The sequence below is a fragment of the Oenanthe melanoleuca genome, chromosome 13, assembly GCF_029582105.1.
Source record: "Oenanthe melanoleuca isolate GR-GAL-2019-014 chromosome 13, OMel1.0, whole genome shotgun sequence".
Taxonomy (NCBI): Eukaryota; Metazoa; Chordata; class Aves; order Passeriformes; family Muscicapidae; genus Oenanthe; species Oenanthe melanoleuca.
The window spans coordinates 3,958,568-3,975,496 of record NC_079347.1 but is presented as its reverse complement, the minus strand read 5'-3'; the positions used below and the strand labels follow the sequence as shown (position 1 = coordinate 3,975,496).

The 16,929-nt window shown below is 45.0% G+C and overlaps 1 protein-coding gene across 1 annotated transcript in view; it reads left to right on the top strand.

Moving 5' to 3' along the window:
- The window catches only part of HTR4 (5-hydroxytryptamine receptor 4), a 62,215-nt gene extending 45,552 nt beyond the window's left edge, over positions 1-16,663 (top strand). Inside the window, exon 7 of the mRNA XM_056502248.1 lies at positions 16,502-16,663. Within this exon, the coding sequence (XP_056358223.1) occupies positions 16,502-16,523 (22 nt within the window). The 3' untranslated portion in view covers positions 16,524-16,663. The remainder of the gene's footprint in view (positions 1-16,501) is intronic.
- Positions 16,664-16,929: the final 266 nt, after the last annotated feature.

The window sequence follows — 16,929 nt, the reverse complement described above, 5'->3', positions numbered from 1 at the left end:
ACCCAGACATCCCTCACAGCACAGCACATATTGAATCCAACCCCCAGTCCTTTGCCAGTCTCTCCACTCCTTCCAGAGGTCCAAAACAGGGTTTAAAACTAATTTTGGTACCTGAATAAACTCAATTATGGGTAGAAATTTGCTCTCCACCTACTTGCCTTATGTTCCAACTGACCTTTGAATGTGTTGGGGTTGGTTCTCTCCTCTCCAGAGATTAATTTGGTTTATCAGCAAAATGTTCTCAGACAATGCAAATCAGCATGTGCAAAGAGCTCCACATGCCTTGGGGTTAGAAATTCTATAGAAACCTCAGCAATTATTGTCATGTTCTGCCCTTCCTCAGGGCAGCACTATCTCAATCTCAGAGCTAATTGTGTAAGTGCATTTTAATTTTAGGTTCACTTCTTTGTTCTTCCTTCCAATAATTCTCTTCCTTTCTGATTGCTAGAGGAGAATTTATTTAAGCATTATAAACTCACAATGTGGAAAAGCTTCCCTGGTGCTGCCTTAAAATTTCTTTTAAGGCTTTTGGAGTGTGTGTGGGAGAGAAAACCTTGTTATTCCCGAGATAAATTGGCCAGAAATTTGGTATTTCCAGGAAGGAGTCAAGAACTTTCAGCACATCTGTTGTGATTTGATTGCTTTTTAACAATTTGCCATTTTGGGGTCCTTCCCATTATCCCAGCCCTGGGCAGCTCTGAGCTGCCTTTCCACCTTCAACGTTCCATTTCAAAACAGAAAAATGGCATTTTGAGGGTTTGGTTGGGTTTGTTGGGCAGAGCAAAGGTGATCCTTGCCCCATGTGCTGCTCAGTGCACCTTGAATGGGAAACCTGGAATGTGGGAATTGCATCCTGCCCTGCAGGATCCCATCCCCATGGAGTCCAGCTGGCTGAGGCTGTTCCTGCAGGAGCTGATGGTTTCCAGCCCTCACTGCTGCACTCATCTCTTGTTCTGTGGCCATGACAGACATAGAAAAGGACATTTAAATGCAGGTAACCAGATTTAGGAGCAGTTTGGGAGCTCCCCAGGGACTCCTACCCTGGGATTGGATTCCAGAGGACACAGACACGTTCCAGGCACAGGTCTGAAATGAGTTTTGCACAGAATAGGTTTGGCTGGATGACTTCTCCTTGCAGGGCTGGGAATGGGAATTGCTGAGGCTCCTCTGGAATTCCTCCCTCTCTCTGCTGCTGTTTCCCCTCTGAGAAGTCAGAATTCCCATCTGGCTTGGTTCAGCTGCCTTGGCAGGGGTTTCAAAGCCAATCACGTCCCTGGAGCGTGGATTGTGTCTGACACTGTCACTGAGATGCTCCTGAAGATTTGGCAGGAGGGTTGTTAATGAGGCTGTTAATTTGTGTCGTCCCACTGAGCCATCAAAGCACTTCAGGAGCTGCAGAGCACGTGGCACCAAAGAGTTCTGTGATTTATCTGAGAAGTGTTTGTGTGAATTGCTGAGGCTGGAAAAGCCCTCCAGGGTCACTGAGTCCAATCCCACCCTGTCCCCAGCCCAGCAATTCCTTGGACTCCTCCAGGGATGGGAGCCCAAACCTCCCTGGGCAGCTCCTGCCATTATTTATTTATTTTTTTTTTATACTTTGCCTTGATGTGATGTCACAGCCCAAACAATGTGACATCCACACAGGAGCGTTTTCCTGCTCTGAAATCATTTTCTCTCTCAAAATGAAATCTAAAAATTCCTTGCTCTGAGTCCTGGCAGTGCTTTTTCTACCACTGAAACCACTTCTGGGAAAAACACATAAACAACAGTTTAAGTGCCATGCCCAGCAATATATTGTGGAGATTGATTTAAGAATTGAAGGAAACAATATGGATTTGTCCCTTTACAAAGCTCCATGAAACAGAGCAGAGCCAAACAGGCAAACTCGGGTACAAAAGCAAAGAAAAATCAAGAAACTGGTCGTGCCTGATATTAATGTTATCTATGAGTAACTTTATCACTGATTGATCTGTCAGTGCACAGGAACAGGCCCAGCTTTCACTGATGTATTAAAGGCACATTAATGCATTCAGGGAGATTCATGCCCTCTGCTGCTTTTGTGACAGGCTTTTCTAGCACCAGGGTTGGTATTTATTAGCACTGAAAGCACTTCATAACACTTGGATCTAACATTTGAGACAAGAACTGCACAAAGCAGCTGCTCCACAGGCAGGAAAGCAATTAGGAGTGACACTTCCACGAGTGCTGCCAGGAAATCTTCCAAGAGCTGAGCTCCACAGAGCCAGCACAGCTCAGGGGGAAGGTGGGGATGTTTTATCCTGCCTGGGCATCCCTGGAAATCCATCCCTGGGCACAGCCCTGCTCAGCCTCTGGGGGAGTGGGGAAAGCCAGGATCTCTGACCTGTGACAGTGGCAGCACCAGGGAAGGGCTGGAGCTGTGCCAGGGGGATTTGGGATGGATTTGGGGAAAGGTTCTTCCCCCAGAGGTGCTGGGCACTGCCCAGGATGCCCAGGGGATGGGCAGCAGTGCCAGGGATGCCAGGCTGGGATTGGCCTGGATGATCCTGGGGGAACTCAGGATATTCCATGGTTCTACCCTGTGAGGGAACCCCATAAAACAGCAGCTCACAGAGCTCAAGGAGATGAATGATGCACTTCAGTGACAAACCAAGTTTTTGCAAGGATCTTTGTCCTTGATAAATTTTAAAACAAGCCCATAAAATCCTTTACAATAAGCTGCAAGCTAAATTAATTTCCTCAAAACCCTCTTTCCCTCTATGCTTGGCTTCACATGTGTCAGCCTGGGAAGATTTGGCTCACCTTGGAATTGTTGCTGGGCTCTCCTGGAGCTCCCTGCCCTTCTCCCTCCCTCCTGAGCACTCCTGTCTGCAGGCACAGGACACACACAGGGGTTCCAAGCTCCTGTTTCAGCTAAGGGACAATTAATTAATTTATTAATTAAGGGATAATTCTTATCCTCCCATGACATAAGGAAAGTTGTTTAACTCTGAGGAATTGTAGATGCTCAGAATTTGATTTCTTCCAATCCAGGACTGCTGTTTTATGGGAGAATTTTCTTTTCCACATCCATTCTTTCAGGCTCTTGTTGGCTCAGGATGAGGGAGGGGTTGCTGCTCAGTGTTTTGGGAACCCCTGGAATTCTCTGTTACACTTCAGGGGATTGCTGAGGAACCAGCAGCCCCCAGAGGGGGATTTTGGAGCTCATCCTTGCAGCCAGGCACAGTTCCAACTCTGGCAAAGATTAAGTGGTAACTGCAGGCTAAGGCAGGGAGCTCAGCTTTGCTCTCCCACCTGTACTTAGAAACCCAACCCAGCATTTCCAGCAGGAGCTGTCAAAAGACTCCAGGATCACCAGCCAGGGATATCCAGCAGCTCTGCATTGGCTCCATAAATCAGATTTATCAGCAGTGAGCATGGCTGCTAAAATCATGGGGACAAATCAAGTGGCCAAGTTACAACTCCCTGGGCTTTGGTTTAAGAGCCAGATGTGGTTTCCTCCAGAGAGAATCCTCAGCCCAAAGGGGTGGTTGGGACTCATGGATGACTGGGAGGAAGGCAATACCCAGCTCCCAAATCCCTTCCAGAGCAATGCTGAAGAGGTTTTAGAAAACAGGCTCAGCAGAGAATTCCTGCCTAAAACCCTGTGGGGAGATAAGAACAGGATTTTCTTGAAGAGCAGAATTATTCCCAGAATGGTTTATGGAAAAAGGGCTCCAGCTGATGGCTCAGATGGTTCTGAGTGAAAATCAGGCTCCTTTTAGTGGGAGGTTTGGGGTGTAGCTCTGACTGATGCCATTGACTGCTCAGTGTTTGATGTGGGGCTGTTTCCCAATTAACCAGCGCTGTGTTTTTTCCTTTTCCCCCCCTTAACTCCCTCACTGTGTCTGTCTTTGCTCCCTCCTGCACTAAAAGTGGCTGTTCCTCTGTCTCCAAGCTCCTCCTGCTCTTCTGCAGCAGACCAGCTCCTGTCTAGCCATGACCATGCTCTGTAAGTCCCTTCTTTTATTACTGCAGCTCTGTGTTCACTGTTATTGCAACCCACTGGCCCTCCTTTATTTATAGCTGAAGGTTTGTGGGGTGGAGGCAGCAGCCCCAGGGGAATGGGGGTGTCTGACAGGACACTGGGAGTGGGCTCTGGCTGCAGGATTCTCTGGCTAACTGGGATTTTCCCCTTTGGGATGGGTGTTCTCACTCCAAGGATGAGGGTGCAGCTCTGCAGGGTCTCCTCAGTGGGCAGCACACAGAGAAAAGCAGGATACAGAGAGTCTGGGTATTGGGAAAAATTCTTCCCTGTGAGGGTGGGGAGACCCTGCATCCCTGGAAGTGTCCAAGGCCAGGTTGGACCTGGCTGAAGTTGGGATAAGTGTGGAATTGGCTTCCTCCTCAAAAATGTATTTGGAACAAAGGCAGGGGAAAGGAGCAGGGCTCAGAAAATCCTGGAGGTGACAGTGACAGCATCCCTGTCTGGGAACTGGGATGGCAGGACACAGGGAAAACCCCAGGTCCCCATCCCTCCCCCTGCAGCCCCAGACCCCACTGAAGCTGCAATTACCCCACCAGATCTGGGGCAGCCAGGGGGTTCCTCTCCTTTTCCCTTCAGTGCTTTGTTTATTCCTCATTAGGCTCCCAGATTTCAGCAGTTGCTTTATGCCAGCAGAGTTCAGGGCAGTTTCTGCTCCCTCCATCTGGAGTTTCCTCAGGCAGGTCCCTGGGAGGCAGAGCTGTGCTCGGGCTCAATCTGCTCTGCAGAGCTCCCAGGCACTCAGGAGAGCTGGCACCATCCCTGCCAGGGATGGAGGAGACAGTCACAGAATGTTTGGGTTGGAAGGGATCTCACAGCTCTTCCACCCCGTGGGCACCCTCCACTGCCCCAGGTTATTGCACCTCCTGTCCAACCTTGGACACTTCAGGATTCTTCACATTTTGGGGTCTGAGGTTTCTCTGAGCACTCAAAGGTCCCAATTCCAGCTGTTATTCCTTCACTCCTTCGTGTCAGGTGTCTGTGAGATGTCCTCATGTGAGTGTTTGTGCTCCCATCCCTGTGCCCATCCCTTCATTGTGACCCATCTGGCTGCAATTTTCCCAAAAAGCTGCACTGGGGAGAGGCTGCAAACAGGATCTGCTGGGTGTGCTGCTCTCTCTGCTCTCCAGTGCAGTTGTTGCCCCTGCCTGGAGCAATCCAAGCTGAGCTGCTGCCAAACCCTGTGACCCTTGGACATAACACTCTCTCCTCGTTCTGCTGGGCACAGAGAGGAGTCCTGATTGTCCAGCACATCTGTGCAAAATAGTTACAAACCCTTTCCCACCTGGTCTGGTAGGATTTTACACTTCCCTGGTCAAAGAGACAAACACCTCCCTCAAGGTCAGGACAGCAGCAAAAGTAGCTCAGGCTGAGAAACCAACAAAGAGCAAGGACAAAAAAAATCCAAAATCCCTGGAAAAAGCTGCCCTGGGCAGCCCCTTCCCTGCTCTGGGCCAGCTTTCCCTGGTATAGGGGCAGAACTGGGGTAATTAAACTGCTTCTTGTTCTTCTGCTCCTCTCTTTGTTCTTGTTTATGTTCCCAGCTGATTTTGTCACAGTTGTTATTGATGAGATCCTCGGTGAGGCTGCAGAAAAGTTATTGGAGATCATGCTGGGATTTTTTTGAGGCTTAGAAGCCCTGAGAGAGAAGTTGTCAATGCCTGTTGTAGGAACACTGATTGAAACACTTCAGGCACCAGAAAAATGTTTTCAACTTGGAACTCAAACCTTTCCCCACACTCATCCTTGGAGGCTGCAGGATGTGCCTGGAATGAGAAGGAAAACTCCTTTTTGTCTGTTTTTCCTACATTAACAACTCCTTGGTGTGGTGGGTGATCCCTGGTGGGAGTTGTGGCTGTGGTGGTACCAGAGATGTCTTGGAAAGAGATTTCAGCAGCAGAAACCAGAGCTGCCCAATTTTCCAAAGCATAAATCCTTCAGTTTTGAGGAATGCTGTCAAAGAAGCAATGGAAATACCCAGCCTGGCCAGGATCAGAGCTTCATTAGCAGCCTGCTCCAGGATTAATTAATTAATTAATTAATTAATAAATACCAAGTGGATTCGTGGCAATTTGCTCAGCAGGTGCAGCCTGTGCCTGTGAGTTCCACCTGCTCTTCTCCAGCAGCAATGAACTCCAGGGCTGTGCAGATTCCTGGCTTGGATCCCAAGGAAGGAGAGCAAACCTGCCATGGGGGAAATCAGGGAAGAATCAGGGAAAAGAGAGAGGATTTTTTTTTTCTCCAGTAAAACCCCAGGGTAAAAGAGGAAGCAGCCACACGTGTGTGTGTGCTCTGTGCTCCAAGCAGCAGGAATTGGAGCCAGCACCTCTGAAGGCTTCTCCAGACACCTCAGTGGGACCTTTTCCTTGAGATTCCAGGGATTCCTGAGCCGCAGCTGCTCCTCCCTGCTGTTCCTTGCCGTGGTGCCGATGGCAGTGCCATTCCCAGAGCTGTTAACAGTGTCATTGTCATAGCTCTGGGAATGGTTCTGCCATAAGCACTGGATGCCCGCAGCGCTTGGGAGGGCCTGGCCCACCTGCAACTGCTCCTCCAGGATGGATGAAACTGGCTCTCAGTGCTTGGGTCTCCCTCAATCACCAGCTCTCCTAGCCCCAAACCCCAGCAGGATTTGCTGATGCATCCAGAGCTCCCTGCTGGGACCAAGAAGAAGCAGAAAGTTCATGGAAATGTTGGGAGAAAACCAGTGAGGCTGTGCTGGTCTGTCTGTGGGAAGAATTGTGCTTTTACAGAGAGTTTGGACATGGGTGAGTGGGAACAGCCCATCCTTGGGATGTGGAGCTCCTGTGCTGCATTCCCAAAGGAATCACAGCTGGAGAGAAGATCCTGGTGACAAAATCATCACAAGTGGAGCTGTCAAGCACAACAGGAGCATCAGGAGCCCTGAGGACAGTCCCTGCTCCCCTTTGTCTTTGTTCCAAGGGTTTTCCTGCCATGTTCTGAATTTTGCCATCCCAGCTTCTTTTTGGCAGAGAAGAGGAGGAGGCCCAGCAGCTGCAGGGAAATCAGTGTGGATATGCCAAGGTCCAGGCAGGGGAGGGAATTCCCTGTTCCTACAAAACCCTGGCAAACAGAGGATTTCCTGCTGGAATTCCCATTCCCTGGGCAGCTGATCCCTTTTGGGGCTGGATCAGACCCTGGGGATGCAGAGGGGCCAGGGCACAGGGGTGAAGCTTTTGGAACAAGAACAAGCTGAGAACTCACAACAAATCCCAAATCTCTGTCTCCCATGAGTCTGGCTCCTGCTCCAGAGGATCCCACAGGGATCTGAGAGCCCCAGCAAGGGGAAATGTGTTTCTGCCTCAAGGTGTGCAATGCCAGGGGCAGATTCTGCTCACTGGAGAGCCCAGTGACAAACCCACAGTTTACCTCTGCAGACATTCTAAGAACTAATTAATTCCTTCAGCTCAGATTAAACTCTTGTGCAAAACATCCCATCAAACAGAGACCATTATATGGTGTGTTAGTGTAATTAAATAAAGAGAGAACTGAGCTCCAGAGATGCCCACAACACTTAATTAAGATTAATTAAGCAACATGAGTTACAGCTGGAGAGGAGGAAAGGGAGCAATTGAGGACTGGCTCAGCACAGGGGTGGGATGCTGGGCTCAGAAATGGTTTTTCAGCCAAGTTTTTTCAAGGCTTGGGTTTAGCCCCATTCTCCTGGCCAGACACAGGATGCTGTGACCTGGGAGGAGGGAGGAACTGGGTTTCTGCAGGTTCTGCAGCACAGGTAAAGCTCTGCCAAAATAAACATGAGATTTCCTTCACTCCCTCTCTGAGGCAGCAGTGTGCTCTTCATTCCTCAGAATCCCAGAAGGGTTTGGGTTAAAGGGACCTTAAACCTGATCCAGATCCACCCCAAACCTTGCACTGCCCCAGGCTGCTCCAAGCTCCAGCCTGGCCTGGGACACTTGCAGGGATCCAGGGGCTGCTCAGATCCTCCCCAGAATCCAGTTGGGAGCATTTGCTCAGTGATGGGGCAAAGCACACCTTTGGTTGTGTCAACATAACACAAAGATTTGGGATAAAAATTTGGTTTATTTTGTGAGGCCAGTTACTGTTGTAGGAGAGCCCAAACTTCAGTCAGTTCTGGTGGAAACTCGAGGGGTGAAAAGCAATTTTCTGTTCCATTTGCCACATGTAGCACTGCTTTGCTTTTCCTCAGGAAGGAGCAAACATCAATCTGAGCAGATTTTATTCACCAAAGCAGGGACCAGGGCAGAGATTTATGGGCTGTGCCACTCCTCTGGAGCAGCAAACCAAGGGCTGGCAACAACCTTCAGAAGTTTGGACTTGAAATTCCCTGGCAAAGTGTAAAATAAGGGACAGCTGGGGTCTCACAGGTGGCTCTGAAAGACACTCAGAGCTGCAGAAAGAGCAGAAAAAAACCCAAAAAATAACAGAAATAACCTGACCAGCAGGGATTGGGGGTGAAGGGTTTGCACACAAGGTGTTGCCTCCTCCTGTGCTCAAAATCCATTCACTGATCACTGGAACTCTTCATGGTGTGTCCCAGGCTGCAGGGAATTTCTGTAAGGGATGATCTCAAAAGGAGCTGCTGAGAGCTGGTTTTACTCTGAGTAAAAAAAAAAAAAAAAAACAAAAACAAACCCATCAGAAAATAAATAAATATCTGCTTGATTATGGTCCCTTGTTTTTTGGCTTCCCCTCATCCTCCCCAGAAAGTATTATAATAGAATAAGCTAACATAAGATTATAAAGATATTATAATAGAATAAATGTATATACTATATATATAATCTATTTTATATATTATCTATTATATATATAATATATAATGTATAATATATAATGTGTACTATATATTATATATTTATATATTATAAATTTTATTTATTTATTATGTATTATATCTTGTATTATATAATATATATAATATATATATTATATAATATAGATTATATTTTATATATTATTATAACTTTATTATTGCCTTATATTCCAATTTCTGCCTCTCCTTACCATGGACATTGCACATTCAAATGTTGAGCTTGACATTTTTCTTTTGGGCACCTTTCAGGAGGTTTGAGATTCTGCTCATTAGGATGCTCAGAGGAAAAAATATTTTAAAAAAATGTTTTCCTCAGAGGGAGCAGGGGCTGCCAGGAACAACTCCTGGAGAGCTGAGGTGTGGGAGAGCAGCACCAGCTCAGGGTTTGGGGGCAGAAATGGGACAGAGCAGCTCTGAATCCCAACAAAATGAAGCAGCAGCTCCCACTTCTTTCAGAAAACTCAGAAAATTCCCTGATGGAAGTTGCTGCTTTAATGCAAGTGAAGGTGATGTTGAAAAAATCCAGATCACATCTGTTGTACTCAATGAAAATAGTACAGCAGCACTTCAGGTGTAAATATTAATTGATTTCTGCACTGCAGATTTCTTCTTGGATGTTTAAATCATTGCTAAGGAGGAGGGAAAAGCCATCAGAGAGATTAATAATGGATTTGTTAAGGAGGAATGGCCAAGAATAAAATGTAAAAAGCTCCTTCCTGGAGAGGATGTGACCCTGCTGGGAGAGCTCCTGGCAGGGAAGGGGATGAGCAAGGGGAGCATCATCCTTCCTGGGAACAGGGGGGAACAGGGGAGGAACAGAAGAACAGACTCAATATGTGCTCCTTGGCTTGGGAGCTCTGAACAGGCTCAAAAGGAGGAGAAATCCCCCAGCAAAGAGAGGCAGAAAATTCCTGGTGCTCAGGGCTCTGAAATCCCAGCCTGCTCTGCCCAGACAAAGATTTTGAGGGAGAATCTGGAGGTTTTGTTCAGCTGAAGCTGCCAGTGCCAATGGCCCCATCTGTGGTGTGACATTTAATCCTGATCAGAGATGCACAGCTCACCATTAATTAATATTGTTCACAATATCCTGGATGAAGCTTTGCAAATTCACACCCAGTGGGTTGGGAGGGAGAAAGGCCAGACCAGGAATGTGCTGCTTTAATCACATCACAGCAACATTAATTGGGAAATCTGGATGGAGGAGGAAAGGGGAGAAGGAACTCACTGAAGGCAACGTGGTGGAACTTGGTGTTTGTTTGATGGAGACCTGAGGAAAGGCAGCCAAATAAACTTTAATTAAAGTTGATGAAATTTACTGAGCTTAACCTACAACAGGTCCTAGTTGAGATGTTAAAGACATTTATTTTAGAGGATATTTATTGTTAATTTTATTTTTTTTTTCTTATTAAATTTAACAGGTTTTTAATTGACTATTATTTAACTGAAATTTCATTTTTATGTCATTACTCCATTACAAGAAAATACAATTTTCAGCCCTTAAATCAGATACCTTAAGGCAAGAACAGCTTCCCAACAGCACCTTGGGGCTGTCAAGAATTTCCCAGGACACAGGGATGTGGATTTTGATTTTGCCAGGACACAGAGGTGTGGATTTTACATTTCCCAGGACACAGAGATGTGGATTTTAATTTTGCCAGGACACAGGGGTGTGGATTTTGATTTTCCCAGGACACAGAGGTGTGGATTTTGATTTTCCCAGGTCACAGGGGTGTGTATTTTGCATTTCCCAGGTCACAGGGGTGTGGATTTTGCATTTCCCAGGACACAGGGGTGTGGATTTTGCATGGACAAAAGGCAGGGAGGGCTGGATGAGCCATTCCCTGTTCCTCACTCTGGAGGGTGGGAGGCAGCCCCAGCTGCTCTGGGGGAGTTGGTGGCATTTGCTCCTGAGGAAAAAAACCCAAAGAAGTGACAGGAACAATGTGCACATGCCAGACTTTTGTTATCAAACTTGGGAGAAAATCTGGTTTTGACACCTAAAAAAACCAAAAAAAAGCTCTGCTGTTCCCCCACAGAGCAGGGAAAGAAGGGGAATTTTGGGGTTTTTTTGCCAAATTCCAACGAGCTGTAATTCCATTTTTCTACTGGACATTTCAGTGGAGAAAAGCCACCCATTCCCAGAGGGAAATACTGGGAGGGAGGTTTGGATCCCCATCCCTGGAGCTGCTGGAGATGCTCTGGGCTGGGGATGGGGCACAGCTTGGACTCCATGGGCTGGGAAAGCTTTTCCCACCTGAAATTCTGGAATTCTGCCCAAAACCTGAACTCCACTGAACAGCTCCAAGTTTCACTCCACAGCTTTAACAAATGTAGATTTTTTTTTTTATTTTTTTTCCCCCAGCAGATAAAAGATTTAATTGCACCAGTGCTGAGCCCTCCATTAAAAAAAAAAAAAAAATTAAAAACCCACAAAAATATAATTATCTTCCATTTGACTATTATTTTATCTTCCATTTGGATATTATTAATTGATCCTGCTTGTGTTTCATTAATTGAAGCACTTAAAGCAGTTCTGAGCCATCCCATCTGGGATGCTCTGTGTTCCTGATGTGTCTCAGCATTTCCAAGTGCTCTGCTCATTATCAGATCTGGGGCTCTGGTGACTCTTGCATTAATTACGGTGCAAAAACCGAACTGGAGGCCAAAATCTGCAGCTAATTAGAGCCTGTAATGGGGAGCCAAGCTTCCCATTAACGAGAGGGAAGTGGAAATGGGGAGTTAATGGGAGCAAAAGGGGAAAGGGCTCCTCGTGCCCACATCCCCCAGTGGCCTCTCCCATTTGTTTACTCCTTTATTTGTTTATAATTAGCAAATTAATTTCACTCCCTAAAAACAAGGAGCTCCTCGCTGGCTTTGAAATTTGTTTCATTTTTGTCCTTTGGTGCCCCAAATTGCTGTTTCTGTTGTGGAAAAATCAATTTCTGCAGTGTTAAAATGTCCCTCCTGGCTGATGTGTGCATCTGGTGATTTCCAGCACAAATTTGGGTTCATAACACCCAAATTCCAAAGTTTTTAGCTGGAAGTTGAGCAAAATATCCTGCAGTGGAAAATGGGGAATGTTGTAAACATTATTCAGGTGGAGCAGCTGAAAGGAAAAGGGGAAAATGATCAAATTCAGCAATTGTGGGGAGGATTGGACAGAGCCACAGAGAAATTAATTAACAGAGCCTGGCAATAAAGAGAATAAAAAAGGGAGATGGAAATGAGCACCTGCAGTCCCAGGAAATAAAATTTGGGTCAAATTCAGCAGGAAAAAACCAAAGGGAAGCAGATGCTGAGGGGCTTGAACAGCTCATCTCAAGATCCTGTTTCAGGTTATTATTTGCCTGAACTTCTAAACATCCTCCTTGAAAAAGTTCCACAGCTCCTGCAAACACAGAAAATAAAGGGGCTGGAGGGGGTTTGGTCTTGGTTTGCCAGAAATAAAAAAAAAAAAAAAAAAAAAAAAAAAAGGATAATGGAGCAATGGGGAAAAAAAGGAAAGACACAAACATATTGGGAGATGCTTGCTTTGCATTCTGAGATTTGTCAGAGAAAAGAAAAAAAATTTCTTCTTTATCTTTTTTTTTTAATGTTTCTCTTATTTAATGGCTTTGCTTCCTTGAGAACTGCTAATTTTAAATCTGTGTTTCTGCAGAAATCCTACAAAACACACTGAAAGCTGGGGGAGGTGGGCTGGAGACAGATGTTTTCTAAAACCTCTGCCTGATATTTAGCAAAGAATGATGAGGGTCAGAACAGCATTATTTGATTTACAGATAATTAAGAGATTCAGCTTAACTGCTCAGGAGTGGGAAAATAAACACTTGTCATGAGACAGAGAGAGATTTGTGTTTAGATTTGACTACAAAGGACTCTAAAATCAACATTGCTGTCAGAGCCATGTAAATAATTCAGCAATCCCAACGTTTTCCCAAGATCTGGGGTTTCACTCTTGGGCTGTAATGGGATAATTCAATTTATTCTTACCCTGCTCTAATGATTTTATGCTGATGGCCAAGTGCAGAACTTCAGTGTAGGGATGGGAACTGGACAAATTCAGCCCAGAGGTGACAGTTACTGGGAATTTTTTCATTTTCTGGACTCTGTGAACCTGGGATGCTGAGAAAAGGATAATTCTGCTCTCATTTGTACAAGTTCCATATGCAGCTGCATTTAAAGGAAATGTTTTGTGAAATTCCATTTAATTTGGACTCTGTGAACTCATTTTTTCAGCAGAAGATGGAAATGGAACAATGCATTTTGTTCTCAGTTCTTTCTGACATTTGGTGTAGTTCAGATTTGAGGATTATTGGGAAAAAATCACAGATTAAAACAGGGAATTGCAGAGATCCTTGGATTTTGTGTCACACTCTTCTCACTTCTCTGATTCCCAGCATCTCCCAGTTTTCCAAAAACATCCAAAGAACCTTTCCAGTGAGATACTGGGGGGGACCTTCCTGATGTCCTGGGGAACAGGCTCAGGTTTCATTCCTGGAATTCCATCTGTGGGATTTTCCTGCTGCTTCCAGCCTGGGGAATTCATGGTTTCACCCAGACCCCTCCTGCACTTCCTGGGGGTTTGTGGCTGCTGTGGGGGAGCAGAAATAAAACCCAGAAATAAAAATAATAAAACAGAAATAAAAAAGACTTTTCCACCCATTCCTGACATGGGAATGGAACAGAGCAGATCCAGCCCAGGCTGGATAAATCACAAAAATCAGCTGAAGCTGCTCTCCCCCCTCACTTTAGAGTGGTTGATGAATTCTGTTGTGTTCTAATGCAGAATTTATAATTCTGGAGCTGAGCAGATGGTGCAAGGCTGATTTCAGTGCTGTGCTCACTAAAACAACCTCTGCCAAGTGATTGTTCAGCACAGTCCCCATTTCTGAGCAATTATTTGTTCTGGAAGCAGCAGAACTTTGGGGAGTGGACATGACATTGAGGGTGAAGATGCAGCAAATATTCCAGAAGGAAATCTCTCTGGGAGAGAAAGGGAAATGCAGGGAGAGATAAATTGTGGAGCAACACAATTGTCAAATCTTAGAAAAGTTTAAATCCTTCATTCAGTTTGGAAGCTCAGCTCCATTTAAATTTAAACTTTTACCTCAAAACCTCTTTACATCCCACTGCTTTATGTGTTGAGGAGAAAAATGATATAAAAATACATTCTTGAAAACAGGATCCTGCCCAAGCCAAATGCAAACCTTCCCAGTTCATCCCATTTTCCAGAATTCCATCCTTGTTTTCCAGCAAATCTTTCCTGCAAATCACAAAAGATTTGGGATCCAGTGGGAGCCATCACCAGCTGCTTGCCTTTCCCTTGGAAATTATTCCAGGTGGGGTGGTGGCTCTTCCTGGGCAGTTTCTGGTTGTACATGAAGGAAGAAAAATGTTTTAAAGTGTTTCCTTTGGAGCTGGGCTTCAGCAAGTGGAAAAGGAGAAAATAAAGACCCAGGCAGGGAATGTTCACTCCCAAAATTTCAGTAGCACAGTGGGGAGTCCCTGATAAAAGCAGCATAGGGCACTAAACATCCATTGGAGTTTGCTCCTTTCTGCTTTTTTCTTCTTTTTTTTTAATCTCACAAGGAGTCAAAGACTTGATGAGAAATGGGGAAAACATCTGCAAGTGGAGAAGTTTGGAGGATGAGGAAAGCCAAGGGAAGAGCTCAGAACTGCAGAACTGCAGTGAATTTGATACCTGGGTTTGATTCTCAGGGGGTCTGTCAGCAACTGGTTTGCATTTATAATACAAAAATTATAATATAAATACAGAGAAATAATAAATACAGAGAAATAATAAATACAGAGAAAGTTGGTGCTTAGCAGCTTTTTGTCTAGTTCATGTCTAAACTTCTAAACTCAAATTTAATTTGTGCACCCAGTGACACCTTTAATTTTTTTTATTTTATTTTTAAAGTTTAATAAGGGATAAAAGGGACAGTAACCAGTGCTGGGGAGCCTGGTTACTGCCAGAAACACCTGTTAGCTTAAAACAATTTTTAAATCTATTTTTTCATTATATTGGTTAAATGTATGTTCATGAGGGTCACAGATATTTAAATATTCTTGACTCTAGATGTTCTAGCAGTTCTTTTGCTTGGTTTTAACTTTTGACTTGTCTGCATGCCATCCTGGGGATTAAATCAATATATTTTATTTCTCCTCCAAGCTCCCTTCTGTTGTTTTTACACTCCCTGATAATGGAGAACCAGTAATTTTTTCTCTTGTTGTCCTGGGTTTTGCCACTGTTATCATTCAGATAAGATAGTTCACAAATGTGAGCTCAGCTATTTCACACTTTTATTTGAGTTAGTTACACAAATAAAAGGATTTTTCCTTCCTTCCTTCCTTCCTTCCTTCCTTCCTTCCTTCCTTCCTTCCTTCCTTCCTTCCTTCCTTCCTTCCTTCCTTCCATTAAAATTACATAATTTCTATTTAATATTAAGCTAAGGCCTAGGATATAATATATTTATTTATCTCACTACTATTTATATAAGCTAGATATAAACATACATACATAAATTGACAGATTACACTCTACCAAAAGCCAGTTAAAAGGAATTACAAACTCTACTACACCAAAATCTTTGTGGTTAATAATAACTTGCAAAGGCTGATACACAAATGTGGAAACCAATATAATATTGTCATTTACAACACCCAAAGGAAGGGAAACAGCACAATTAATTTGCTTTAGGTAATTTATTTATGTGTTTAATGTTTGTTTTTTTTTTTCCCTGCACACAAATTCCAGCTCCCTCAGGTTTATGAATGTCTCACACCTACCTGGCTGCTCTCTCAGCCCACACAGGGAGGTTCCAGTGCTGCTTGCACTGGAGGATAAATCAATGATAATAAATCCTTGGCACAGCCCTGGGGCACAGCAGGTGTGCTCCAGCTGAGCCTTTTCTCTGAAAACTCTTCTAGCACCTGGGAAATGAGGTGAATTTTCAGGGCTGTGCAATCCCAGCCCCACAGCTGGCAGGGAAACCCCATGGAACACAAATCTGGCAGCAGAGGATGCCCCTGCCTGATTCCTGCAGATGTTGGGAATATTTTAGGGATGGTGTGGCAGTACCTGAGTGTGAAAAACGAGGTTTGCTTTCCTGGTAAATTTAAAAAGGTTTAATAAAAAAAAAACAAAAAGGAGGCAAAGACAATAAGTGCACACACTAACTCAGAACACACTTCTTTAAATGCACCAGCCTGTTGCATATTCATAGACCTTCATGAATTATTCAAAATCATCCCCTCCAACCTGTAAATCACTTTTCTCTTTTTTTTCTTGTGGCTCCATCTTGTTGGAGATCAATAAATCCCTTCCCTGGACTTCTGTCCATCACTGATAATCCAAGAATGTGAAGAATTTCCTGATTATTTTTTTACCATTCTCTGAGTTATTACATGAACAAAAGCTTTTCACATCACCACGTGACAGTCCAAGAAAAATATTTATCACACTATTTTTAAGTTTTGTTGACAGCAGAACTAAAAGAAACTATATCCATACAGCAGATTTTCCCAACATTATGCAGACAGCATCCATTTCAATATTTGCTAAAGGCAGGGATGGAATTGGTTATAACATAAATTGATATATCAGTACAATCTGTGTGACACTGAGCCAGCCCCGAGCTGAGGGATGCTCTTTCCTCTGTCCCACCCCTGCTCTTTCCCCACAGGGTGAACAGCTGGAAGTGTTGACCTCCCTGCCAGAGGCTGACAGACCCTTTGTGCCCCAGGACACCTTAGTGACTCCTCCTTAGCTTAATGAGCTCCACCAGCCCCTGGCACCGCTGCTCTTGCTGCTCTGGCTCCACTGGGGGACCCGCAGAACACGGAGGAAGGTTTGGATCCCTGTCCATGTCCTGCTGCAGCAGGGGCTGTCCCCTCTGTGTCCTCCCTGTCCCATCTGTGCCACAGCCTCTGGTGTCCCCCAGTGTCCCTGTCTGAGCCCCCCACCAGCCCCAGCTCTGCTGTCCCTCCTGTTCAGTGTGAGCTGCAGAACGTCTCTCCTTGTTTCTGACATCAGCCTGCTGGAGTTTCAAATTCCTGATCCTTGCAGTTCCAAGGGGTGTTTGAGGGAAGCATCTGCACATTTCAGTGCCCT